The following is a 24,912-nucleotide window of genomic DNA, read 5'->3' as shown; positions in this document are numbered from 1 at the left end:
CTTTTTATTTTTTAAACGCCTTGTTTCCACATTCCACATTTGACAAGATGTGAGGCACATTTTGGTAAGTGAAGGTCAGTGGGCCATGTGACACTGTTGGCCCCCAGCCTGTGCGCTAAGATTGTTAAGCAATCCATCCATGCAGATATCAATGGGGAAAAGGCAAGAGTGACCTTTAACGATTACAATGAAACTTTTGAAAAGTTAGGATAAATGAATATTTTGACTGTACTTTAATGCATGAGTTTACTTTAAAACACCAATCCTCAGATATTTCAACCACTTGTAGGTTTACATAAACTACTTCAGGGTACAGTGAGGTGGGAAAAGCATTAACATTTAACCAAAATGTACATAACACATTATTAGACAGAAAGAAACCAAAACAAAAGGAATTGAATTTCTTTTTTAAATATATGGCACACATCTTCTCTGATTTGGAGTCATAAAACGTTGGGTTCTTTTATTCTAGTTTGTATTCTTAATTTCTCCCTTCCCCTTCTTTGTTTTGCATCAATGCAGCAATGTTGCCTTGTGTTATATATGATATGAATGTACAAGGATGTGTTTAATGGTGTTAAAAAGTTCCATACAAATATTGTGGGGGACTAAAAAGGAAGAGGATGACCAAACAAAATGTCAAATTATCTGTAATAACTTGTCAAGACACCTGGGAGCACCAGTTGACTTTATCAAAGAGGAAACCTGCTGCCATCATGGTGAAAACTAACAGCTGGTGAGCATCTCGTGTATCAGTGTGCAGAATTTCAACGAGTCTCAAAGGAGTAATGCAGATGAGGGAGAGAAGACTCTGAATGCAAAGGGAAAATGAAACATGGTGTTTTGTAGAGGAGGACTGGTGAAGTTAGACTGAATGTGAAAACAAGCCACCAATGTGAAAAATGTAAACAACCCGCAGTGAGAGATACAGTATAGAAGTGTGATTACATGATGATAAGCCTTGCATCACTCACCTGGCTGCTGCTCTCTGGAGTAAACAAAGAATCATATGGAAAATAAACTGCAAATAATGTTGCAGTGCATCTCATTTACATTTCAGTTTCTTATAAATACGCCATATTGGATTATGCAAACAGGCCTCCTTCAGTCTCCTCATATGACACTAATAAAGCTCCAGCTTCCTGTCTTTCCGTTTATGATTTGTGCTCATCTGTGTGAGCCTGCACTGCATTTTATAGCACTGTAAATTGACTCCATGTGTCCTGAAAATGCTCCAGCGAAAGTCACAAGTGTCTGCCTGCGGCTGGTATCAATTTGCCCTTTAAAAATATGCAGTCAGAGGCAACTTGTGTCATGTGAAAATGGCCTTATATGTCCTGTGGCAGTGTGGGTAATGACTGTTTCTGTCCTACAGAGGGCGGGTACACTACACTGAAACTATCAGAATAAAGTCAGTGTCAGGGTGACCTCTGCCTGACACTGTCCTTGACAATCTTCTCAATGACAAATGACTACAGCTAAAGCTTCAATAGTTGGGTTTTGTCCTCTTCGTTTCACCTTTCATTCTGATATCAGTGAGACTGTCTGAACTCCAATGTAATATATCATAGAACGAGTCAATAAAATGCATACGTCTGCGACTCAGATGGTACAGTATTCCTTTTTATTTATCTGGCAAAATAATAAAAAGGGAAGCATTTGGAAAGAGTCAAAGTTAACAGACAGGAAATACAAAAATATAGATAAAACAATTCTAAACAGTTTTGATTTATTTCCTCTTTCTCTCTCCAAATGGGAAAAAAAACTATATTTCTTTGGATCAACATATAATAATATGGACTGTATACTTAAGATGACATCTTTTACACAGGATCGACAAATCCATCATGCAACATCCAATCCTCAGTTCATGATCCGGTAATGTCCTTTCATCAGTTTGCAAATCAACACCCAGTTAATTCTAATAGATACCTAAATATTATCCCCTAATGCACAAAGATGGACCCCCCCCCTCCAGTCTCTCTCTGGGTGAAAAAGATCACAGCTATACGTCCTCCTGGTGCCTGGAGACTCACAGCTTGATGGAGGATGACGGACGCCCGCTTGTGTTTGGAGAGTTCTGAACACGATGAAGAGCGATGACATGGCTGATCTCCAGGCTGTCCTTCCTCCTCTTCCTCCTCCTCCTCCTCCTGTTTCTCCTCCCCCTCTAGGCCTCGAGGGATGAGCCACGTTTGGATGGAGGGATCAGATGTTCAGGCAGCGCGGCGGGCAGCTCGTGGCCCTCCAGCTTCACCTTGATCAGATGGTTGGCCAGGGCGAACTCGTCATCATCGAGGAGGCCATCTTTATCCACGTCGGCTAGCTTCCAGATCTTCCCTAGGACCGTGTTGGGCAGCTTGGACTTCAGCATCTCCTTCTTGGCTGCGGCGCCGGACACCTTGCCGTTGATTGGAGAGAGGGTGTAGAAGATCTCGTCGTATGTGGGCTTGTCGCGACCCACCACCCACTCCAGCTCGTCGATGCCTTCGCTGGCTCCCTCTCCGTAGCCGTGACCGAAGGGCCCCGTCATGACTCCCTCGAAGGCTCCTCCTTTCACGGTCTGGCTGGGCATGGCGGCTTCTTCCTGGCGCACCATGGCCATGAGACGGGCGATGTCGTTGGCGAGCATGTCCTCCACCGCCTCCAGCAGCTTGGGCTTCAGCGCTGCGAACTTGGTGAAGTCCTGGGCGTTCAGCAGCTCCTGCAGGGATGAGGGGGTTGAGAGAAAACAGGAATTGGTGATGGAAATAGATCAGTCTTCAATGGCTACCTATGTGTGTAGCATACAAGAAGCAGGATTTCCTGACAAACCAGGAAAAATAAATCTCATCCCCCGTCCTGGCCCATCCGGGCGGGAGAGGGCAGGAAAGAGAAGGCAAAGATGTGAAGAGAGTAAAGGTCAGGAGGTCATTCTACTCTGAACTATTTGTTTATAAAGCGTTATGCAACACGCCAGAAATAGAGTCAAAGCTGTGATGTCATCAAATATGGAACTCTGATTGATACAGCTCAGGCTCGGGCTTTTATTGAATCTTACCTGCATCTTGGCGAGGTTGGGGAAGTCTCCGGGTGAGATCTGGTGCTCCTTCTCGATCCTATGGTAGGTCTCTCCCAGGTTGGCAATCAACTCCTTCTTCTTTGATTCCTTTCCAAACACACTGGGCATGTCCTTCTTCAGAGAGCTGATGATGTAGGCCTGCACCTGGACACCATGAAGGAACAGGACAACTTTTCAGTGATGATTAAACTGTGGTTTTGTATGAACTGAGTCTTTAACCGAACATCCCAGGTCACAGAATGAACATCGACAGAGGCTACCAATACAAAGTCATATTGACGCCCCACTGAAAAAGTATGTTTTGCAAAATCTTACTTCACTTGAATGTTTGGACTTTACTGTGTTTGACACCAGTAGTCTGTTTTCCCATTTATCTGCTGAAGCAACATGACTAATGAGTATTTTATGTGTGGGGGACTTTAAAAGTTGTGAATTCATGAAATCTACATTAAGGCATAACATTGCACTTACTTCTGCCTTTAGTTAATAAAGAAACTAAACACTGACAGAGCTGCATACAACAGGATTTTCTGTGTGAATTCCCCCTCTTGTGGGGTTTGAGGAGAGGGGGTGGTGGTGAGAACATGAGAAAGAACGAGAGTGACAATAAGATCCACTGAGGCAACTTTTAAAGTCAGCTGTTTTTCTAGCCGCTTTAGCAGCAGGACGATGGAAGCAGCCCTTTGGTCCTCCTGAAATGAGCCTCTTGTTAACTAACCTTGGCGAGGCGTGCTCGTTTGATGAGGTCATTGAGTTTGCGCAGAGCTGCGTTACGTGGCAACGACTGGATGTCCAAGAACAGATCCTGCTCCTCTGCCTCAAACAACTTCCTGTTGTCTGGCACCAACAGGGGCTGGGCCCAGAACGACCCGATGTACACGCGCACCACCTGGAATGACCGTTGCTCAAGTTAACCTCCATTCATCTGGTTGAACCAGACGCTCTTATGTGTACACTCCAAATAAACAGAGAAAATAGATATACACGAAGTGTGACAATGCAATTCAGGACAGTGAGGTACAAAGTGAAGCAATAAGACAATCTTAACACTTATGTGTCCTGTAGAGAAGCTTCACAAAACACAGCACTCTCAAAGTCAATGAATAATTGTCTACATGTTCCAAAGGTTTCTCTGCGACTGGTTTATGAATATGGCCCCGGATCAAACATTAACTTCACCGTCAGGGAGAACTCATAAGACAAGCCGGGTCACACGATATCAGGTAGCGGTAGTGTTTTGTTACAGTGACAAACTGAGAACACTATGCTGTTCCTTAAATCTGACACTATCATTGGGAAAGTCACCTGACCAGACTGATCTAAAAGAGAAAATGTTTCCCTCAAACATTAACATTTAAGTCTCAGATCCCACTCAGATTAAAACATTTTCCATTGAAAGGAATTTGTGAATTACAAAAACATATACGCAGATTTCTGTCTTTGTTTACCTCAGGTGTGTTGATGATTTTTCCCAGAGACCACATCAGCGCTCCGTAGACCCTCATCAGCTGCTGAGTGCTGATCTGGTCGGCCTTGTTCAGCACCACCCTCATTTTGTCCTCGTGGTTCTTCAGGGCTCGGATGACCTCGGAGAACTCGTCTGAGATGTCCAGCTTGTGGGCGTCGAACAGGAGGATGATGCGGTCCACGCGCTCTGCAAACCACTCCAGCACCGCCGCAAAGTCGTACCCTGGAGAGAGAGAAGGAGAGAGCAGCGGATTAAAGACGGGACCGACACAAGCACCGATGTGACCCCTGATGACCTTCAGTATTGCACCTACTGGGAGTTAGGGTTATATTAGGACCCCGTTAGCTGATGCAGAACATTAAAACATGACCACAGATAAGACATCCAAATGATATTAAAATCAGAAAATAAAAAACCACACTTTTCTGGTAAACATATTACTAAACATTCTCTTAGTCATATTTACTTTTTTATACTGATAAACACACGAAGTGTGACAATGCAATTCAGGACATAAATACATAAACACTGAATATACATAAAGTGAAATCCTGAAACATTTTCTTTGCTATTTGTATTAAGTTGATTCACGGGATCATCTCCCGCTGTTTTAAAATAGCTGATTGACTGATTGAAGGTCAGGAAAACGTTAAATCCTCGGTGAATTTAGTCCAAATACAACTATTTAACATCAGGTTTACAAAAGGATTACTGTGACTTTAGGAAGGAAAGATAATATTCGGATAAAGTGTCACATCAACTGCTCTGTTTTTTAGTTGTCTAAAGTTTATTTTAGTGACAATTCTGCCTTGACATGTTTTATTTCTGGCTGACATTACACTGCTTTCTTCGGCTAATACTTGGTGATTAAGCGAGTGAGATTCAACTCGGAACAACCCTGTGTATTAGAACCGTTGGTAAAGGTGGGTTCAAAGGGACGCTGCACACTGCTCTGAACTGACTTTAATGGATTGTCGTTACCTTGTTTTCTTCTCATGTCAGTTTGAATGCATGTGTACATTCTTCCACTAGTACTGTGCTTACACATAGTAAACATGCATACTGCAGTGGAGAAACACAAGATAAATAAGTCAATCAATTGTATGTCGGCAGGTTAAATGAGTTTTACGTTCATATTCCAAGTAATGTTGATCCATTAATGTTTAAATAAGGACTCTCAAGGCAGGACGGTTTCCCCCTGGTTAGCTATTAACCAGCTATACTGAGAGAGCAGGAAAGACGTATGAGGGAAGAGACGGTTTGATTTGGAGAATCCGACCGAAGAATGAAATGACTTTTTATCCGGGGAAATGTTTCAGCAACGTGTCCTACAAGAAACAAGCCTGATTGTAATGAGAAAAAAAGGAAGCAAAGATCTGAGAGGAAATACAAGTGTTACGATAAAACGCCATGCAGTTTGTCAGTTATGAGAAACTCCGTTTGCTTTTCACTTCCTTTGGTTATTGGAGAAACTAAGTGGAATGATACAAAGGGGACTTTTTCCCTGAGCCTCGAGAGAGTAAAGGGGAAAGTGAGGAAGAGAGAATTATGTTCTGATTAGCGTCCGTGTGTCATCTATTAGAGAAGAATGCAGTTGCTCTCAAAGCTCATCCCGGCTCGCACAATCAGATCTAGATCTGCTGCACATGCATTCCAACATAGCTGGCTTTTGACTGAGCCTCAGCACGTGTACACAAAAGACAGATGGACAGAGATACAGCAGATGGACAGAATGAGACCATATTTTACATTTCTAAAAAGGAGCGATAGAGGGGGAGATGGGGTGAGTAATAGAGAAACATGAATATAATAAAAGATTGACACAGGAATAGATCTTAGACTAAATGAGTTTGCTGTGTCTGACGAAAGTGAAAGCAGAGGGAGATAAAGGGGAATATTTAAAGTCCACAATCCCTGGGGGACAGGCCGAGACATTTGCTCATTCTCTCTCAGTCTGTTTTAACACAGTGTGAGGGAATCAGACAGAAGAAACGCTGTTCAAGCCTCAACATACTATTTAGCACATAGCATCGACAACTGCTGCGTCTTTACCATGTGGTCGACATGCAGGGGAACACTCTGCCGATGAAGATTTCCACATGCCTCATCATCATGTGCCATCACAGAGCAGAGAGGTAAGAAGTCCAGGCTGTAGTAGAGTTTCGTCTTCTAAAGATCTTAAATAAAGTCGTGGGCGGCGAGGAAGGCAGAACATTATGAACCACACTTCCCTGCAGAGGCCCTCAGATGGGAATGCCATTTCTGTCCCTGCTCTGATAAAACTGATTTTATAATATCAACTTGCAGCCAGCTATGATTTAATATCATTCTGTATCATAAAATACTCCGTTCTGTAAAAGGTGACCTCATGTATTAATGTGCTGCTAGCTGCTGACTGATACAGCTCATTAGTATCAAAAATACACATACATACGAAAAGTGTTTGTTACTTTCTCAGAATAACAATAGAATATTATTTATGCAACCAATGATTTGATATCTAAGGTAAAACACTCCCTACACCAGCAGACCATGAACACAACACGACATGTCATGTCGCTGCTCCGTCAAATCTAGAAATATCTAAATATAATCCATGACAGACTGATTAACACACACATGACACACTCCTTGTACAATACAGGGTATTAGTCAATCCTTTTTTTGTATGATTGTTTTGGTCTCAAAGAGCTCATAAAAAAGGTTGCCTATAGGTAGTAAGGTGTAAGTTATTTGTAAAATTGGTGCCTTAAGTTACAATAAAAAAGGTCATAGCACCTAAAGCGTAAACTACTGATGTATTTTAGTATTATTTGATATATAGCTGGTCCAAAACATGGTGAAAAAATAACAATTATCGATAGTTTCCCAGTGCCCAAGGTGACATTATCAGGCTGCTTGTCTGGTCCAACCTACAGTCCAAAACCAAACGTGCTTCACAGAACAGGATCCCAGTTCTCTGGTTTAAGAAGACTTAGCTCTGAACTCCTGTAATTTTTTAGATCATTTATTCAGCTCCCATTTCTAACCAGAAGATCTTATTGGCTGCCCTCTCAGTCACCTTCTTCCTCTCCTTTCCACTGATTTCCCATCTTGAGGATTTAACAGGTTCGAATATATAATGTTCATAAGGGACGAGACCAAAGACAGCCTCAGTCAGTATCTGGCCTCCAGGATGGGACCTGCTCACATCCTGTCCTCCTCTATTACATGTCAACCCACATTCCTCATGTCCCAACAAAAAAAGACCTGCGGTATGCATTTCAGGACGACGTTGGAAAAAGGGTTACTTTATATGAGGGTGTTGGTGAAGAGCTCACATCCTATCATTTGTGTCACTACACTGGAACATTCAGGATATCACAATAAAAGATCAGCACTGCATGTATAGCCCGGGTCAGACAGTGATGGAGTCTACCTTCATTTTTTATTCTGATTTGAATGCAAACTCGGTGCCAAAGTGACCTTTACAGTTGATGAACCAAAAAACTGCAGCAGTTTGATGACTACAAGACAGCAGTTTGATGACTACAAGACAGCAGTTTGATGGCTTGTATAGTCATCAAACTGCTGCAGTGTTTTGGTTCATCAACTGTAAAGGTTAATTTGATACCTGCACCCTGATTTAACGCCTGTCTCCCATCACATCCTGTTTCTAACCTTGAGGGAGCCAGACAGAAGCTGGTCTGTGCCCTGAACTCAATGACATTTGCTCCATGTTAGTTACGGTCTCACACACTGCTGCTGTGGAAAATGATCAGGCTGCATGCATGGATGTTCCCTAGCACCATCTCAATCACATGGGTGCACAGCCCTTGGCACAGACATGAGCCACCGGGCAGCGATACAATCTGTCTACTGAGCCGCAGAGGGACTGGCTTGTTGGCAGATCACCATCATCCCCGCATTCATATTTAATAATCTCGTCATATAGAGCTCAGTGACAGACGCACTGACTGACCTGTTGCCTGCGGGATGTCGTAGAGCCATGCTCGGCTTCCGAGGCGGTGCTCCCCGGAGCTCTGATCCCCTCCTCCGCTGGCAGCTCTGCGGCGTTGGCGGCAGCAGAGGCTCGGTCCTCCAGAGCAGCGTCCACCATCTCCAGGTGTTTGCACCTGAGCAGCTCCAGCTCCACCACACCGGCCAGAGTGGCTTTGAGTCGCTCCACGATGCGGACACGCTCGCTGCCCGACCACAGCGAGTTCATGCACCTGCGGGCGTCCGGCCATCCTCGCAGCGGAGCCCGGGAAAGCGGAACCGTGGCGCACCGCTGACCACCGATCAGTGTCCGTGCAGTGGATGAGAGGAATAAGTGGGCGCTACGCTGCAGCTCCACTAGAGCACAAGGGTCCGGACCGGCGATAGCCACATAGTAAACCGCTAAAATGACCCGCGATAAAGAAAATATATGACCATCTCGTAACGTGCCATGCCGCACACAGCCTCAGGCAGCCATGCTTACTGGCACAATAACTGCATTAATGAATCCACCGGTACACTGAGGGAACATCAACGAGAACCTGAACTCATTTCCTGTTGACACGATCCTGTTGTTTTTAAATGTCACTAAAGCCTCCCAGTCCAGTGGAGTCCACCATGGTGCTCCAGTACGCTGCGTCCCTATGAGACAATGCAACAAGACGAGGGGAGATACGTTACTGTGGGAGCAGGGGGAGGAGGAGCCGCGGCACCGGAGCTAAGCACCCATTGGCTGGGGAAGTTTTTCGAATGGACGCATGGAAAAAATCCCCCCGAGTGTCCAACTCCACTGTAGACTGTACAGGATGCCAGAGGGGACAAATACTCACATTCCCACAGTGTTCCCATGGGGGTTAAAAGTGACCTCATCATGCTATGGAGCTTACACAAAGGCGTTCTCTTGTAATAATACAACTAACAATGGCGTTAGGACGGGCCGGCCATCAGTGACGAGGGCCGAGGCTGACGCGTAAAGTAGCACCCAATAAACTTGAACATGAATGACATACAAGATGTTATGATGTTAATCAAATTTCAATGAAACTCGTGACATTTATTTAATCTCAAATGCTCGTTTCTATAGGTCGTGTTGTCTGCCCTTTCTATTTAATCATTATTTATTTCTTTTACATTTATTTTTTGTAAATAGGCCTGTTTGCAGCACAAATACATTATAATCAATTCCTGTATATTTTAGATGTATGTACATTTTTGTGAAAAGTGTGTACAATCAGAAAAGATTGCTTTGTTTAATCAAATTAGTCAACTAAATTGACTCACCATCAGCGACACTGACACACAGGAAAGAAGCAGTTATTCTTCTTCTCTTCTTCTTCTCCCGGTTCTGTTATTTTGATGGATGCAAACTCTTTTCAGCCAATTATATATATTTTCTGCATCTTTGACAGGTGCAGTGTACTTTGCTCTAGTGCCACATTCATCCAGCAGAGGGTGATCTTTATCCACAACACTGCATTTCATTATATTTCCACTGGCTGGTGGCTCAGTGTTTCTTATCTGAGTTAAACTGTAAGTACATCTAGTTACTGGTTATATATATAGGCCTACAGTGAAGTTGAAAGTATGAGAATCCAGCAGTCTAATTAAACAACAGCATAAACTGCAGCCTACCAGATAATCACAACAGTTGAATCAATATATCTCTATAATAGTTTCAACAAAAACGTAAGATTATATATATCATGAAGGTAAGATTTAACACCAAAATGCTGTCAAATTAACTTTAATTTAAGCTGTGGATATATTTTACTGGCAACTGTTTGAAATAGTGTAACATGGTACTTTTAGAAAAGAGAAACCAGGAAGCACGGTGAAAACACCAAATCTAGAGGCCTTACTCTATTATAACTACATCCAATCTATATAATTAATACTATTTAAACAACGGGTATATGTTTAATCTTAAACCAATTGTTAGCACAGGAAGAGAAAGTATTTCAGCTCAAGGTCCACTAATAAGCCTTTGATCATGATCTTTATCCGCAGGAAGTTATCGCCCACCGGAGTGCAAGAAGTGTTCAGGGCCTCATTTATAAAGGGATATACGCTCAAAAAATGGCGTACGCCAGTTTCTACGCAATGTTTCCGATTATAAAATACTAACTTGACGGGGAAAATGTGCGGTCCTCCACAGCAAACTAACCCATGCGTACGCAATTTCTTTTTGGCTGGAGACGCTGTAGTACATATGCCAGGCCTGTAAGTGGCGCTGTAGTCTGCCAGGCCTGTAAGTGGCGCTGTAGTCCTGCCACAAAAGCAGCGAAGAAGACTTCCCGCGCATGGTTGCCCTACATCAGGCCTATTCAAAATGGCAGCCCGCGGGCCAGATGCGGCCCAGAACCCAACTCCCGAGTGGCCCAGCCTCCCGTGGCCAAATTCCTACACTAGTACAGACCATGAATGCAACACTCCGCGTTGCTTAGAAACCACCAAAACCACAACGCAGCACGTTTTTTGAAAGTGCATCTAGTGGTGCTAGTACGGGTGGTCCTATGATAGCAACTCTACAAACATGTCTCTCTCAACTCTGAAGTGTAAACAAAGACAAAACGGTCATTGATCTTGTGGAGCAGATGCGCGAGTCATTGCCCAAGTCAAGCTCAATCAATCAATCAATCAATCAATGTTTATTTATATAGCCCAATATCACAAATGTACATTGTCTCAGTGGTCTTCACAGTGTGTACAGAATATCAGTATGACAATACGACACCCTCTGTCCTCAGTAAGCTGGACCTTTTCGCGACCGACTTGAGTACGAGTCGGATGCTGCATTTTCCGACGCGTCCGCAAATACATCAAATCCCCATCACATCCCCCGGCACAAATCACGGATGTGATGACAGATTTCATTGCGAGGTTGAAAGAGAACTTTGGTCAATTGGATGGACTTGCTCTGCCCACAGAGGTGATGGCTTTGTCAGAGACCCCTTCACTGTTGCAATAGAGGGGGGCGTATCCACCAGAGCAAAGGAAGTGGTCCCCTCCATCGACGAGGGGGAAATGTACACTGAAACTTATTGACATGCATTCATCCGTAACCGGATGCCCCCAGCGCAGCGCACTAACGGGCCAGCGAAGTTTTGGTAGTGACGTCAAAAAACAGCAGTTCCCTTCATTCAGAAAGTAGCGATCTGTGTGCTCAGTATGTTTGGATCAACATACACATGTGAGTCCAACTTTTCACACATGAACTCAATCAAAAGTAGCACTCGCTGCTCCTGACTGACAGCACTCTTCACCAATGTCTTAGGACTGCATTGACATCCTATGAGCCAAAAGCACTGCTCTTGTTCAAAACTAAAATGTCACTTCTCCCATTGAGAAAGTCAGCGATGACAAATCACACATGAGGTGATAGTAAGCACCTAGTTTACTATAGTAGACGTGTAGTGTAGTATTTCATTCATTCCATTATCCCTTGTTATGGGTTTGTGCACTGAAGGGTTTGACAGTTATTTTTGTATTTAAATGCACTTTGTAATGTGTCTGGGTCAAATGTGACCAACACGTATGATTTTTTGTTAATACTTGAAAAGTGAAAAAATAGTATTGCTACAGTACTACTTCTTTGTGTTACATTGGAGCTCTTTAAACTGTTTGCTAATGCACTTTTTGATGTGCATGTGTCATATTATCCAATTTTATTTTGTATGTATGAAGACATTTATTAAGACTGCTATTATTGTATTCAGTTAAATGCACTTTGTCATGTGCCTGGTTAAAAAAAAACTAACCTGAATATTTGACTTCTAAAGCGAACAAATGTAATGCTACAACTGTGCACTTTTTGTTTTGTATGCACTTTGAGAATCCTCAGATTCTGTTAAATTAATGCTAATTTGTTGTGTTTTTTATGCACTTTTTGACGTGCCTTTGTTAGATGAACAATGAATACAAATGGAATGTTTTTCATCGCAGTAAGAGTAATGTGTTGGTTTTAAAATGTGTCATTACCCGTTTTTTTACAGGCCGCTGAATGTCTGGCCCAGCTGAATTTTGTAGTTATAAAATTCTGGCCCAACTGAATGTGTAATTGAATAGCCCTGCCCTACATGGTTTTATACTCTGCTCTGGCTTCTTTTTCTCCCTCCCCGAAGCGTTGCTCCCGCTGCTGTAATTCAATGCAATCCCTCCCTCGCTGTAATTCTCTCCGGTAGTCCACCAGCAGATGACAAACACCCTCCTCTCCGGCTCTTCCAAGGAACGAGGGGACCGGGCGGCAGAGTTTCAGTTAGATTTTTATTTCGCCGGTCAACATTTCCGTTAAAGTTTATATCTTCCGGACAAAATTAGAAAAGTGCCGGTCAAAGGTCTTCTTTGTTATTTATTGAGCTTTAAAAACAAATTAATAACGACTCTATATAATAATATAAGAATAAAACACGGAGGACGGAGATCTGTTTTTCTCCCCCTCTTCTCCCCGCTGCAGCCCAACAGCTGATCTCAAAGCAGCCCCCTCTCCTGCAGGGGGGCATGGTGCAGCTCACAGAATCAGCCTCCTGCAAAAACAGCGCTGGAAAGAGCGAAATGAGGCATGGCTAAAATGCAGGATCTGTTTGGTATTTTGAAAGAAAAACTATTTATATACTTTATATAGGTATGGCCCTACAATATATTGTTCAAATATAGCATGATATGTCCCCTTTAAGGTATTATTAAGGTAGGGTTAATGTTGCTCTCAAAGTGCACCAGATTGATGCTTTTAACTTCAATATTTAAAAAAAAATCTTCCCGGGGGGAGCATGCCCCCGGACCCCCCTAGAGGAGGCAACGACCCCCCTAAAGGATGTTTGGTCCACCCCCCACTTGTAAAAAAAATAGCACTTTAAATATATAAGTCATCATGAACACATCTGTCCATCAGACAGAGGGCTGCTGTGCCTTCTGTCATCATTAATGGACGTCTCTTTAAAATGACCGCTCAGAGGAGAGGAGTTCTCATTTCTCTAACCGCCTGCTGCTTCCCCTCCTCTCTCCTCGGTTCCCCTCCTCGGCTCCTCCGCTCGAATCTCCTGTGGGCGGGACTAAGTATCGAGGATAGGAGTCGAGGAGGGGAGTCGAGGAGGGGAGTTCGAGAAATGAGAAAGGGCCACGGTGTGAAATGTCTTTTTTAGCTGTTCTGTCGTCATTTCCTGCGATCTTCTTCATAAAGTCAGTCAAAATGAATGAATGGACGTTTCTTTGACTATTTATAGGCAAATATGGGCGTTACGTGAAGCCCGCAAAAGCTGCACCGCATTTCGAGTCGGTTGTGATTTTATAAAGGGAAACCGGCGTAGGAAGTGCTGTACGCACTTTCCTCGCCGGTGCGCAATGTTTGGTGAATCGGAAAATGTCGGGAAATTGCTGTACCTATTTTTTGGATTTCTACTATGTAAGCAACCTTCCCACGTGAATCCTACGCACCGCGTTATAAATGAGGCCCCAGTTCTTTAAGAAAACACAGTGTGTCTTTTACTTAAGAAAAGACAGTGTGAAAATAATCTGTAACGAGTAAAAGGGAAGATTAAAACCTTTACTTCATTAAAAGTATAAAAGTATTAACATAAAGTTCCCATTAGGTTAATCTTAATCTGTCATATTATATTTCTTTGTAGATTATATTTGTTTATTAATCTGAATCTGCAAAATTACAAAAAATAATAAAACAATTATACATTTTTCAAAAGTAGCAGAAAGTAGGAATATAAAGAACCAAATCAGTACCTTAATATTGCACTAGAGTAAAATACTTGAATTTATACTTAGTTACGGTCAAATTACTGTCTGATTCAAAGTACTATAAGTGCTCCAGAATAAATGCTAGAGGAAGACAGTATATAATGGTATGCCAACTTTGAACACAAAAACAAGAACATGCAAACAAGAAAAATGGAAACATATTCTCATCTAACTTTTGCAGTACTGCGCCTGTAAGAGATTTAAAACTTCAGAATCCTCATCAACGCTCATCAGTGTTAGTATTGATCATTGATCTCAGACCAGCTGAAACAAGAGTAAAGCAAATGTGATCCTGTCCTGCATGGCTATCAGACAGTGAGGTCAAAGGTCAGAGTGGAATTCAGAGCAATCAGATCTCTTGATGAAAGTGGCACCGGGTTCCTCTGGACTCCGTTTTCGACTGAATCATTAATGTCATGTGCTGTTTATGCTCTTCACATGCCCTCATAACACACATGTTTGTACCCCTCTGTGGATTATGGACCCAATATCACCAGTACATGTGACAATGCCCGGTGAGATAACCAGTATGTGTGATCTGCAGCCCACCAGCATGAGGAGTGTGTCTTTGTTTGTTAGTGTCACATTTTGGACCCCTCCCTGCTCCTTCTCCTATAAAACAGCAGCTTTGGTAGCAGCTCAGTGGGGTTTGCTAGCTTCCACCCGAGGGGACATCACCGTCAGCCTGGGAAAGACTTTCGTCGCCTCCACCTTCACCGCTGGTCTCTGCAAAGCGCCCGACGAAACTACGAAGAAATGGCACCTTTTGAGAAATCCATGGATTTGCTGATGCCCTTCAAGCAAAGGAAATGCCTGGGTGAGTCTCAATTTGTTATTTACATGTAATCCTCACAAGGCTGAAGTGTAACACGTGACGTCTATAAATTAATGCACTTGTTCTTTTTTAGAAACAAGAAAAGATGAAGTATGCAGCATTCGGTCCAAATTCCCCAACAAATTACCTGTGAGTTTGTTGCATGTAAACCTAATTCATTTAATCACCATAAAACTTTATATTGCATGTCAGGGCACAAAAGTTGGCTGATTTCATGTGTTTTTTGTGTTCAGGTTATTGTTGAACGTTACGTCCGTGAAAAGAATCTCCCCCTTTTGGACAAAAACAAAGTTCCTGGTTCCCTTCGAGCTCACCTTGGGTCAGTTCCTCTGCCTGCTCAGGTAAATGCTTTGTGCCACTGTGTGCTTGTAGCATAAACAGACTTTCTCCTTCTCACTTCTCTACCTACAGCTTGAGTTTTTTTAGCCTGTTTCTTCTCAATCCAACACTCCCTTCTCTCCTACGAGCTGTCAGATGTGTCATTGTTCTCCTCCTGCTGCCTCCCTCTCTCCTGTTGTTGTTTTCTTCATCAATATCTTTCTTTTTCAGGAATAAGATTTCCCTGGAGTCCACACAGGCTCTGTTCCTCCTGGTGGCAGAGAAGAGCATGACCTGCATGTCCTCCAGCATGGGGGAGGTTTATTCCCACTACTGTGACGCCGACGGCTTCCTGTACATCACCTACGCCTCGCAGGACATGTTCGGAGCCCCTCACCCTGCTGCCAGCTCGACCTGCTGAGCCTGAAGCACATAAATAAACTGAGCCGATGCTGGGGACACCACATAGCAGTACGGCAAGGTGTTTCCAGTTTTCTGGCCCCAATATCAGCCTACCTCAAACTGGACTTTTAAACACAGAAATCACTTTTTTTAATGCTCTGACACAACAGCTAGCCTCAATTGACGACTCACACTGATGTTTAAAACATTGATTGTTTGATATTTAAGTCAGTACAATTGTGATCATCTCTGTTAAAGAAATGTGATGTTGTGTGTCTGTTTTAAGTCTACACTGGTCAAAATCTCCATATGTGCCCTTCAGTTACCTCCAGACATTGCAAAGACACTTGTCGCAGCTGTAATGCCAGTTCAGAGTAAAACCACCAACTTCTCTACTCTACACTAATGGGGTCAATGTCATGCTGGTAATCAGACTCCCTTTTAAGCACTTATGTCCTCCCTCCTCCTCCTCTTTCTCTGACTGCCTCTTCGTTCACTTCCCTTCAAAATGTGAAACTGTGAGGCACTCACTGAAAACACGGATGAAAACCGAATGCTGCTCTGATTTGCTCTATATCCAGCTGTCTGTATGACAACAAATAAATCCTTGTCCTTTTAATGTATTGACTCTGTGTGATTTTAACTACACTTCATGAGAGGTGATTTGTTGTATGTACTGTTTACTGTTCATTAAAGGTGGGGTAGGTAAGTTTGAGAAACCGGCTCGAGATACACTTTTCGTTATATTCCATGGAATGCTCTTAACATCCCGATAGCAATGAATATCTGAAGTGCTTTGACAAAAACATCCATAACAAAATGTCATCTGTGGAAGCCGTAGCACTGTAAAAAGCACGACCAATCATTTTAGCCGGCCCGGCTAAAATAACATTCCTTAGGTGACAGCTATGTTTTTAATTTGCAATCCAGATGTGTTTTGGTCATTTCATGGAGCTTCAGGAGTTTTAGGATTTGTTTTAGGCCACAGAGAAACAGTTTAATCCTTCATGTTAAATGAAAGCATAACAAAATACATTGTTTTATAACCTCTGAGGGCTTTCAAATGATTAAGGCCCCACTGCATTTATCACAGTTGTGCGTTACCCTTTAGGAGTTCACTGTGCACTTTTGCTCAGATTTACAGTACACACACATACAGGTGCCTCATTCCTCACCTGCCTCCGAGAAACAGCACTCCCTCCACATGACCCGTGTTACATAAGCCTGAAACAGTCAACTTTCTGCAGGGGTTAGTGTGGTCAGCGGGCCGGGGGGAGTATTTTTAGATGTAGAAGTGACCCAAAACCCAGAGAGAGGGAGAGAGGGGGGTAAAACAAAGAACACAAAAACAGGGAAAAGCTGCTCTCTGTAAACATGTGGAAGAAGAGATGGGAAAGAGATGGAAGGGGAAGATAGTGACGTGCTAACAGAGGAAGACAGGAAAAAGGAAACGGTGTATGGGAGAGATATACATTGGGGGGGGTGAGACAGCTAACCAAACACACAGGGACGAACAGTGACTTCACACCCCTGTGGGCATTTGAGCAGCTCTCTGACGATATATAATCATAACAGAACAAGAGGAACCCCGAGGCAGGCTGTAAACTATCAAAAGCTGTCAGTTCTGATGCTCCTCACAACACTCTGCAGCGGACATTTACACAAGATTATATAAATAGCCACGGGCGGATTATGAGACAATGCCCCCCTGAAAAAAAAGACATGCAAAAGACCCGACACCTCTCAACAAAAAGGAGCATAACAACCTTTATATTTGTGTAGCCTCTTTTGTGGTTGTTTTGATATTTCTGTCATTATTGTTGTCTGTGGTTGTGTTTTTGTAGTCGTTTTGAGTCTATTTGTAGTTGTTTAGAAGTCGTTTTGTGGTGGTTTTTCCTATTTTCATAGTCGTTTTTATTGTCTTTGTGGTGTCTAGTGTCTTTGTGCATATTTGTAGTCGTTTTATGATTCTTCGTGGTCATTCTGAGTATCTCCCTGGATGGTTCATGCCTCTTTTTATTTTTAAACGCCTTGTTTCCACATTCCACATTTGACAAGATGTGAGGCACATTTGGTAAGTGAAGGTCAGTGGGCCATGTGACACTGTTGGCCCCCAGCCTGTGCGCTAAGATTGTTAAGCAATCCATCCATGCAGATATCAATGGGGAAAAGGCAAGAGTGACCTTTAACGATTTACAATGAAACTTTTGAAAAGTTAGGATAAATGAATATTTTGACTGTACTTTAATGCATGAGTTTACTTTAAAAACACCAATCCTCAGATATTTCAACCACTTGTAGGTTTACATAAACTACTTCAGGGTACAGTGAGGTGGGAAAAGCATTAACATTTAACCAAAATGTACATAACACATTATTAGACAGAAAGAAACCAAAACAAAAGGAATTGAATTTCTTTTTTTAAATATATGGCACACATCTTCTCTGATTTGGAGTCATAAAACGTTGGGTTCTTTTATTCTAGTTTGTATTCTTAATTTCTCCCTTCCCCTTCTTTGTTTTGCATCAATGCAGCAATGTTGCCTTGTGTTATATATGATATGAATGTACAAGGATGTGTTTAATGGTGTTAAAAAGTTCCATACAAATATTGTGGGGGACTAAAAAGGAAGAGGATGACCAAACAAAATGTCAAATTATCTGTAATAACTTGTCAAGACACCTGGGAGCACCAGTTGACTTTATCAAAGAGGAAACCTGCTGCCATCATGGTGAAAACTAACAGCTGGTGAGCATCTCGTGTATCAGTGTGCAGAATTTCAACGAGTCTCAAAGGAGTAATGCAGATGAGGGAGAGAAGACTCTGAATGCAAAGGGAAAATGAAACATGGTGTTTTGTAGAGGAGGACTGGTGAAGTTAGACTGAATGTGAAAACAAGCCACCAATGTGAAAAATGTAAACAACCCGCAGTGAGAGATACAGTATAGAAGTGTGATTACATGATGATAAGCCTTGCATCACTCACCTGGCTGCTGCTCTCTGGAGTAACAAAGAATCATATGGAAATAAACTGCAAATAATGTTGCAGTGCATCTCATTTACATTTCAGTTTCTTATAAATACGCCATATTGGATTATGCAAACAGGCCTCCTTCAGTCTCCTCATATGACACTAATAAAGCTCCAGCTTCCTGTCTTTCCGTTTATGATTTGTGCTCATCTGTGTGAGCCTGCACTGCATTTTATAGCACTGTAAATTGACTCCATGTGTCCTGAAAATGCTCCAGCGAAAGTCACAAGTGTCTGCCTGCGGCTGGTATCAATTTGCCCTTTAAAAATATGCAGTCAGAGGCAACTTGTGTCATGTGAAAATGGCCTTATATGTCCTGTGGCAGTGTGGGTAATGACTGTTTCTGTCCTACAGAGGGCGGTACACTACACTGAAACTATCAGAATAAAAGTCAGTGTCAGGGTGACCTCTGCCTGACACTGTCCTTGACAATCTTCTCAATGACAAATGACTACAGCTAAAGCTTCAATAGTTTGGGTTTTGTCCTCTTCGTTTCACCGTTTCATTCTGATATCAGTGAGACTGTCTTGAACTCCAATGTAATATATCATAGAACGAGTCAATAAAAATGCATACGTCTGCGACTCAGATGGTACAGTATTCCTTTTTATTTATCTGGCAAAATAATAAAAAGGGAAGCATTTGGAAAGAGTCAAAGTTAACAGACAGGAAATACAAAAATATAGATAAAACAATTCTAAACAGTTTTGATTTATTTCCTCTTTCTCTCTCCAAATGGGAAAAAAAAACTATATTTCTTTGGATCAACATATAATAATATGGACTGTATACTTAAGATGACATCTTTTACACAGGATCGACAAATCCATCATGCAACATCCAATCCTCAGTTCATGATCCGGTAATGTCCTTTCATCAGTTTGCAAATCAACACCCAGTTAATTCTAATAGATACCTAAATATTATCCCCTAATGCACAAAGATGGACCCCCCCCCCTCCAGTCTCTCTCTGGGTGAAAAAGATCACAGCTATACGTCCTCCTGGTGCCTGGAGACTCACAGCTTGATGGAGGATGACGCCCGCTTGTGTTTGGAGAGTTCTGAACACGATGAAGAGCGATGACATGGCTGATCTCCAGGCTGTCCTTCCTCCTCTTCCTCCTCCTCCTCCTCCTGTTTCTCCTCCCCCTCTAGGCCTCGAGGGATGAGCCACGTTTGGATGGAGGGATCAGATGTTCAGGCAGCGCGGCGGGCAGCTCGTGGCCCTCCAGCTTCACCTTGATCAGATGGTTGGCCAGGGCGAACTCGTCATCATCGAGGAGGCCATCTTTATCCACGTCGGCTAGCTTCCAGATCTTCCCTAGGACCGTGTTGGGCAGCTTGGACTTCAGCATCTCCTTCTTGGCTGCGGCGCCGGACACCTTGCCGTTGATTGGAGAGAGGGTGTAGAAGATCTCGTCGTATGTGGGCTTGTCGCGACCCACCACCCACTCCAGCTCGTCGATGCCTTCGCTGGCTCCCTCTCCGTAGCCGTGACCGAAGGGCCCCGTCATGACTCCCTCGAAGGCTCCTCCTTTCACGGTCTGGCTGGGCATGGCGGCTTCTTCCTGGCGCACCATGGCCATGAGACGGGCGATGTCGTTGGCGAGCATGTCCTCCACCGCCTCCAGCAGCTTGGGCTTCAGCGCTGCGAACTTGGTGAAGTCCTGGGCGTTCAGCAGCTCCTGCAGGGATGAGGGGGTTGAGAGAAAACAGGAATTGGTGATGGAAATAGATCAGTCTTCAATGGCTACCTATGTGTGTAGCATACAAGAAGCAGGATTTCCTGACAAACCAGGAAAAATAAATCTCATCCCCCGTCCTGGCCCATCCGGGCGGGAGAGGGCAGGAAAGAGAAGGCAAAGATGTGAAGAGAGTAAAGGTCAGGAGGTCATTCTACTCTGAACTATTTGTTTATAAAGCGTTATGCAACACGCCAGAAATAGAGTCAAAGCTGTGATGTCATCAAATATGGAACTCTGATTGATACAGCTCAGGCTCGGGCTTTTATTGAATCTTACCTGCATCTTGGCGAGGTTGGGGAAGTCTCCGGGTGAGATCTGGTGCTCCTTCTCGATCCTATGGTAGGTCTCTCCCAGGTTGGCAATCAACTCCTTCTTCTTTGATTCCTTTCCAAACACACTGGGCATGTCCTTCTTCAGAGAGCTGATGATGTAGGCCTGCACCTGGACACCATGAAGGAACAGGACAACTTTTCAGTGATGATTAAACTGTGGTTTTGTATGAACTGAGTCTTTAACCGAACATCCCAGGTCACAGAATGAACATCGACAGAGGCTACCAATACAAAGTCATATTGACGCCCCACTGAAAAAGTATGTTTTGCAAAATCTTACTTCACTTGAATGTTTGGACTTTACTGTGTTTGACACCAGTAGTCTGTTTTCCCATTTATCTGCTGAAGCAACATGACTAATGAGTATTTTATGTGTGGGGGACTTTAAAAGTTGTGAATTCATGAAATCTACATTAAGGCATAACATTGCACTTACTTCTGCCTTTAGTTAATAAAGAAACTAAACACTGACAGAGCTGCATACAACAGGATTTTCTGTGTGAATTCCCCCTCTTGTGGGGTTTGAGGAGAGGGGGTGGTGGTGAGAACATGAGAAAGAACGAGAGTGACAATAAGATCCACTGAGGCAACTTTTAAAGTCAGCTGTTTTTCTAGCCGCTTTAGCAGCAGGACGATGGAAGCAGCCCTTTGGTCCTCCTGAAATGAGCCTCTTGTTAACTAACCTTGGCGAGGCGTGCTCGTTTGATGAGGTCATTGAGTTTGCGCAGAGCTGCGTTACGTGGCAACGACTGGATGTCCAAGAACAGATCCTGCTCCTCTGCCTCAAACAACTTCCTGTTGTCTGGCACCAACAGGGGCTGGGCCCAGAACGACCCGATGTACACGCGCACCACCTGGAATGACCGTTGCTCAAGTTAACCTCCATTCATCTGGTTGAACCAGACGCTCTTATGTGTACACTCCAAATAAACAGAGAAAATAGATATACACGAAGTGTGACAATGCAATTCAGGACAGTGAGGTACAAAGTGAAGCAATAAGACAATCTTAACACTTATGTGTCCTGTAGAGAAGCTTCACAAAACACAGCACTCTCAAAGTCAATGAATAATTGTCTACATGTTCCAAAGGTTTCTCTGCGACTGGTTTATGAATATGGCCCCGGATCAAACATTAACTTCACCGTCAGGGAGAACTCATAAGACAAGCCGGGTCACACGATATCAGGTAGCGGTAGTGTTTTGTTACAGTGACAAACTGAGAACACTATGCTGTTCCTTAAATCTGACACTATCATTGGGAAAGTCACCTGACCAGACTGATCTAAAAGAGAAAATGTTTCCCTCAAACATTAACATTTAAGTCTCAGATCCCACTCAGATTAAAACATTTTCCATTGAAAGGAATTTGTGAATTACAAAAACATATACGCAGATTTCTGTCTTTGTTTACCTCAGGTGTGTTGATGATTTTTCCCAGAGACCACATCAGCGCTCCGTAGACCCTCATCAGCTGCTGAGTGCTGATCTGGTCGGCCTTGTTCAGCACCACCCTCATTTTGTCCTCGTGGTTCTTCAGGGCTCGGATGACCTCGGAGAACTCGTCTGAGATGTCCAGCTTGTGGGCGTCGAACAGGAGGATGATGCGGTCCACGCGCTCTGCAAACCACTCCAGCACCGCCGCAAAGTCGTACCCTGGAGAGAGAGAAGGAGAGAGCAGCGGATTAAAGACGGGACCGACACAAGCACCGATGTGACCCCTGATGACCTTCAGTATTGCACCTACTGGGAGTTAGGGTTATATTAGGACCCCGTTAGCTGATGCAGAACATTAAAACATGACCACAGATAAGACATCCAAATGATATTAAAATCAGAAAATAAAAACCCACACTTTTCTGGTAAACATATTACTAAACATTCTCTTAGTCATATTTACTTTTTTATACTGATAAACACACGAAGTGTGACAATGCAATTCAGGACATAAATACATAAACACTGAATATACATAAAGTGAAATCCTGAAACATTTTCTTTGCTATTTGTATTAAGTTGATTCACGGGATCATCTCCCGCTGTTTTAAAATAGCTGATTGACTGATTGAAGGTCAGGAAAACGTTAAATCCTCGGTGAATTTAGTCCAAATACAACTATTTAACATCAGGTTTACAAAAGGATTACTGTGACTTTAGGAAGGAAAGATAATATTCGGATAAAGTGTCACATCAACTGCTCTGTTTTTTAGTTGTCTAAAGTTTATTTTAGTGACAATTCTGCCTTGACATGTTTTATTTCTGGCTGACATTACACTGCTTTCTTCGGCTAATACTTGGTGATTAAGCGAGTGAGATTCAACTCGGAACAACCCTGTGTATTAGAACCGTTGGTAAAGGTGGGTTCAAAGGGACGCTGCACACTGCTCTGAACTGACTTTAATGGATTGTCGTTACCTTGTTTTCTTCTCATGTCAGTTTGAATGCATGTGTACATTCTTCCACTAGTACTGTGCTTACACATAGTAAACATGCATACTGCAGTGGAGAAACACAAGATAAATAAGTCAATCAATTGTATGTCGGCAGGTTAAATGAGTTTTACGTTCATATTCCAAGTAATGTTGATCCATTAATGTTTAAATAAGGACTCTCAAGGCAGGACGGTTTCCCCCTGGTTAGCTATTAACCAGCTATACTGAGAGAGCAGGAAAGACGTATGAGGGAAGAGACGGTTTGATTTGGAGAATCCGACGCGGAATGAAATGACTTTTTATCCGGGAAATGTTTCAGCAACGTGTCCTACAAGAAACAAGCCTGATTGTAATGAGAAAAAAAGGAAGCAAAGATCTGAGAGGAAATACAAGTGTTACGATAAAACGCCATGCAGTGTCAGTTATGAGAAACTCCGTTTGCTTTTCACTTCCTTTGGTTATTGGAGAAACTAAGTGGAATGATACAAAGGGGACTTTTTCCCTGAGCCTCGAGGAGTAAAGGGGAAAGTGAGGAAGAGAGAATTATGGTTCTGATTAGCGTCCGTGTGTCATCTGATTAGAGAAGAATGCAGTTGCTCTCAAAGCTCATCCCGGCTGTCGCACAATCAGATCTAGATCTGCTGCACATGCATTCCAACATAGCTGGCTTTTGACTGAGCCTCAGCACGTGTACACAAAAGACAGATGGACAGAGATACAGCAGATGGACAGAATGAGACCATATTTTACATTTCTAAAAAGGAGCGATAGAGGGGGAGATGGGGTGAGTAATAGAGAAACATGAATATAATAAAAGATTGACACAGGAATAGATCTTAGACTAAATGAGTTTGCTGTGTCTGACGAAAGTGAAAGCAGAGGGATAAAAGGGGAATATTTAAAGTCCACAATCCCTGGGGGACAGGCCGAGGACATTTGCTCATTCTCTCTCAAGTCTGTTTTTAACACAGTGTGAGGGAATCAGACAGAGAAACAGCTGTTCAAGCCTCAACATACTTATAGCACATAGCATCGACAACTGCTGCGTCTTTACCATGTGGGTCGACATGCAGGGGAACACTCTGCCGATGACAGATTTCCACATGCCTCATCATCATGTGCCAATCACAGAGCAGAGAGGTAAGAAGTCCAGGCTGTAGAGTTATTCGTCTTCTAAAGATCTTAAAATAAAGTCTTATTACTAAATAAATGTCCTGGATAGTTAAATCAATTATTTGACATTTTGGTAAACACTGATTTACTTTCCTGCTGGAAGACAGACGATAAGATCGATACTAATGGCATGTCAGCACGATACATATACAGTTTCAGGTAGGTGCTGGTTAGCTTAGCATAAAAACTGCTACCCCAGTTCTGTCCAGGATCAACACAATGCACATACCAGCCCCCTGAAAACATAAGGGATGCAAGAAAAAAGAAATAGTGAAATATATCCATCTGCATTTTCGTGAAACAAGGTGCCGGTGGCTTTTTTTCAGCAAAAGGACTTAAACGATGAATCTATTATCAATATAATTGCTGTTCATTTTCTGTTGATCAACTAA

General features: G+C 42.9%; 2 protein-coding genes and 1 pseudogene across 2 annotated transcripts in view; 1 reads left to right on the top strand and 2 right to left on the bottom strand.

The window, feature by feature from the left end:
* Positions 1-1,602: 1,602 nt before the first annotated feature.
* On the bottom strand, positions 1,603-8,736 carry LOC117453391 (EH domain-containing protein 1-like). The gene is made up of 5 exons (XM_034092214.2): positions 8,487-8,736; positions 4,510-4,838; positions 3,780-3,950; positions 3,041-3,205; positions 1,603-2,704 (listed from the first exon to the last, which is right to left on the bottom strand). Exons 1-5 carry the CDS (start codon positions 8,734-8,736, stop codon positions 2,171-2,173), a joined length of 1,449 nt encoding a protein of 482 aa, XP_033948105.1. The 3' UTR covers positions 1,603-2,170.
* A 6,271-nt stretch (positions 8,737-15,007) lies between these two features.
* Positions 15,008-15,826, top strand: LOC117454079 (microtubule-associated proteins 1A/1B light chain 3C-like; annotated as a pseudogene).
* A 3,598-nt stretch (positions 15,827-19,424) lies between these two features.
* ehd1a (EH-domain containing 1a) overlaps positions 19,425-24,912 on the bottom strand; it is a 15,415-nt gene continuing 9,927 nt past the window's right edge. The window contains exons 3-6 of the mRNA XM_034092611.2: positions 22,330-22,571; positions 21,600-21,770; positions 20,861-21,025; positions 19,425-20,524 (exon numbers count right to left, since the gene is read on the bottom strand). Coding sequence (XP_033948502.1) covers positions 19,991-20,524; positions 20,861-21,025; positions 21,600-21,770; positions 22,330-22,571 — 1,112 coding nt within the window. The 3' untranslated portion in view covers positions 19,425-19,990. The remainder of the gene's footprint in view (positions 20,525-20,860; positions 21,026-21,599; positions 21,771-22,329; positions 22,572-24,912) is intronic.

Source organism: Pseudochaenichthys georgianus, chromosome 10 (genome assembly GCF_902827115.2).
Source record: "Pseudochaenichthys georgianus chromosome 10, fPseGeo1.2, whole genome shotgun sequence".
In the NCBI taxonomy this organism is placed as follows: Eukaryota; Metazoa; Chordata; class Actinopteri; order Perciformes; family Channichthyidae; genus Pseudochaenichthys; species Pseudochaenichthys georgianus.
The sequence above is the reverse complement of the archived record's forward strand: the minus strand, read 5'-3'. Positions and strand labels throughout refer to the sequence as shown.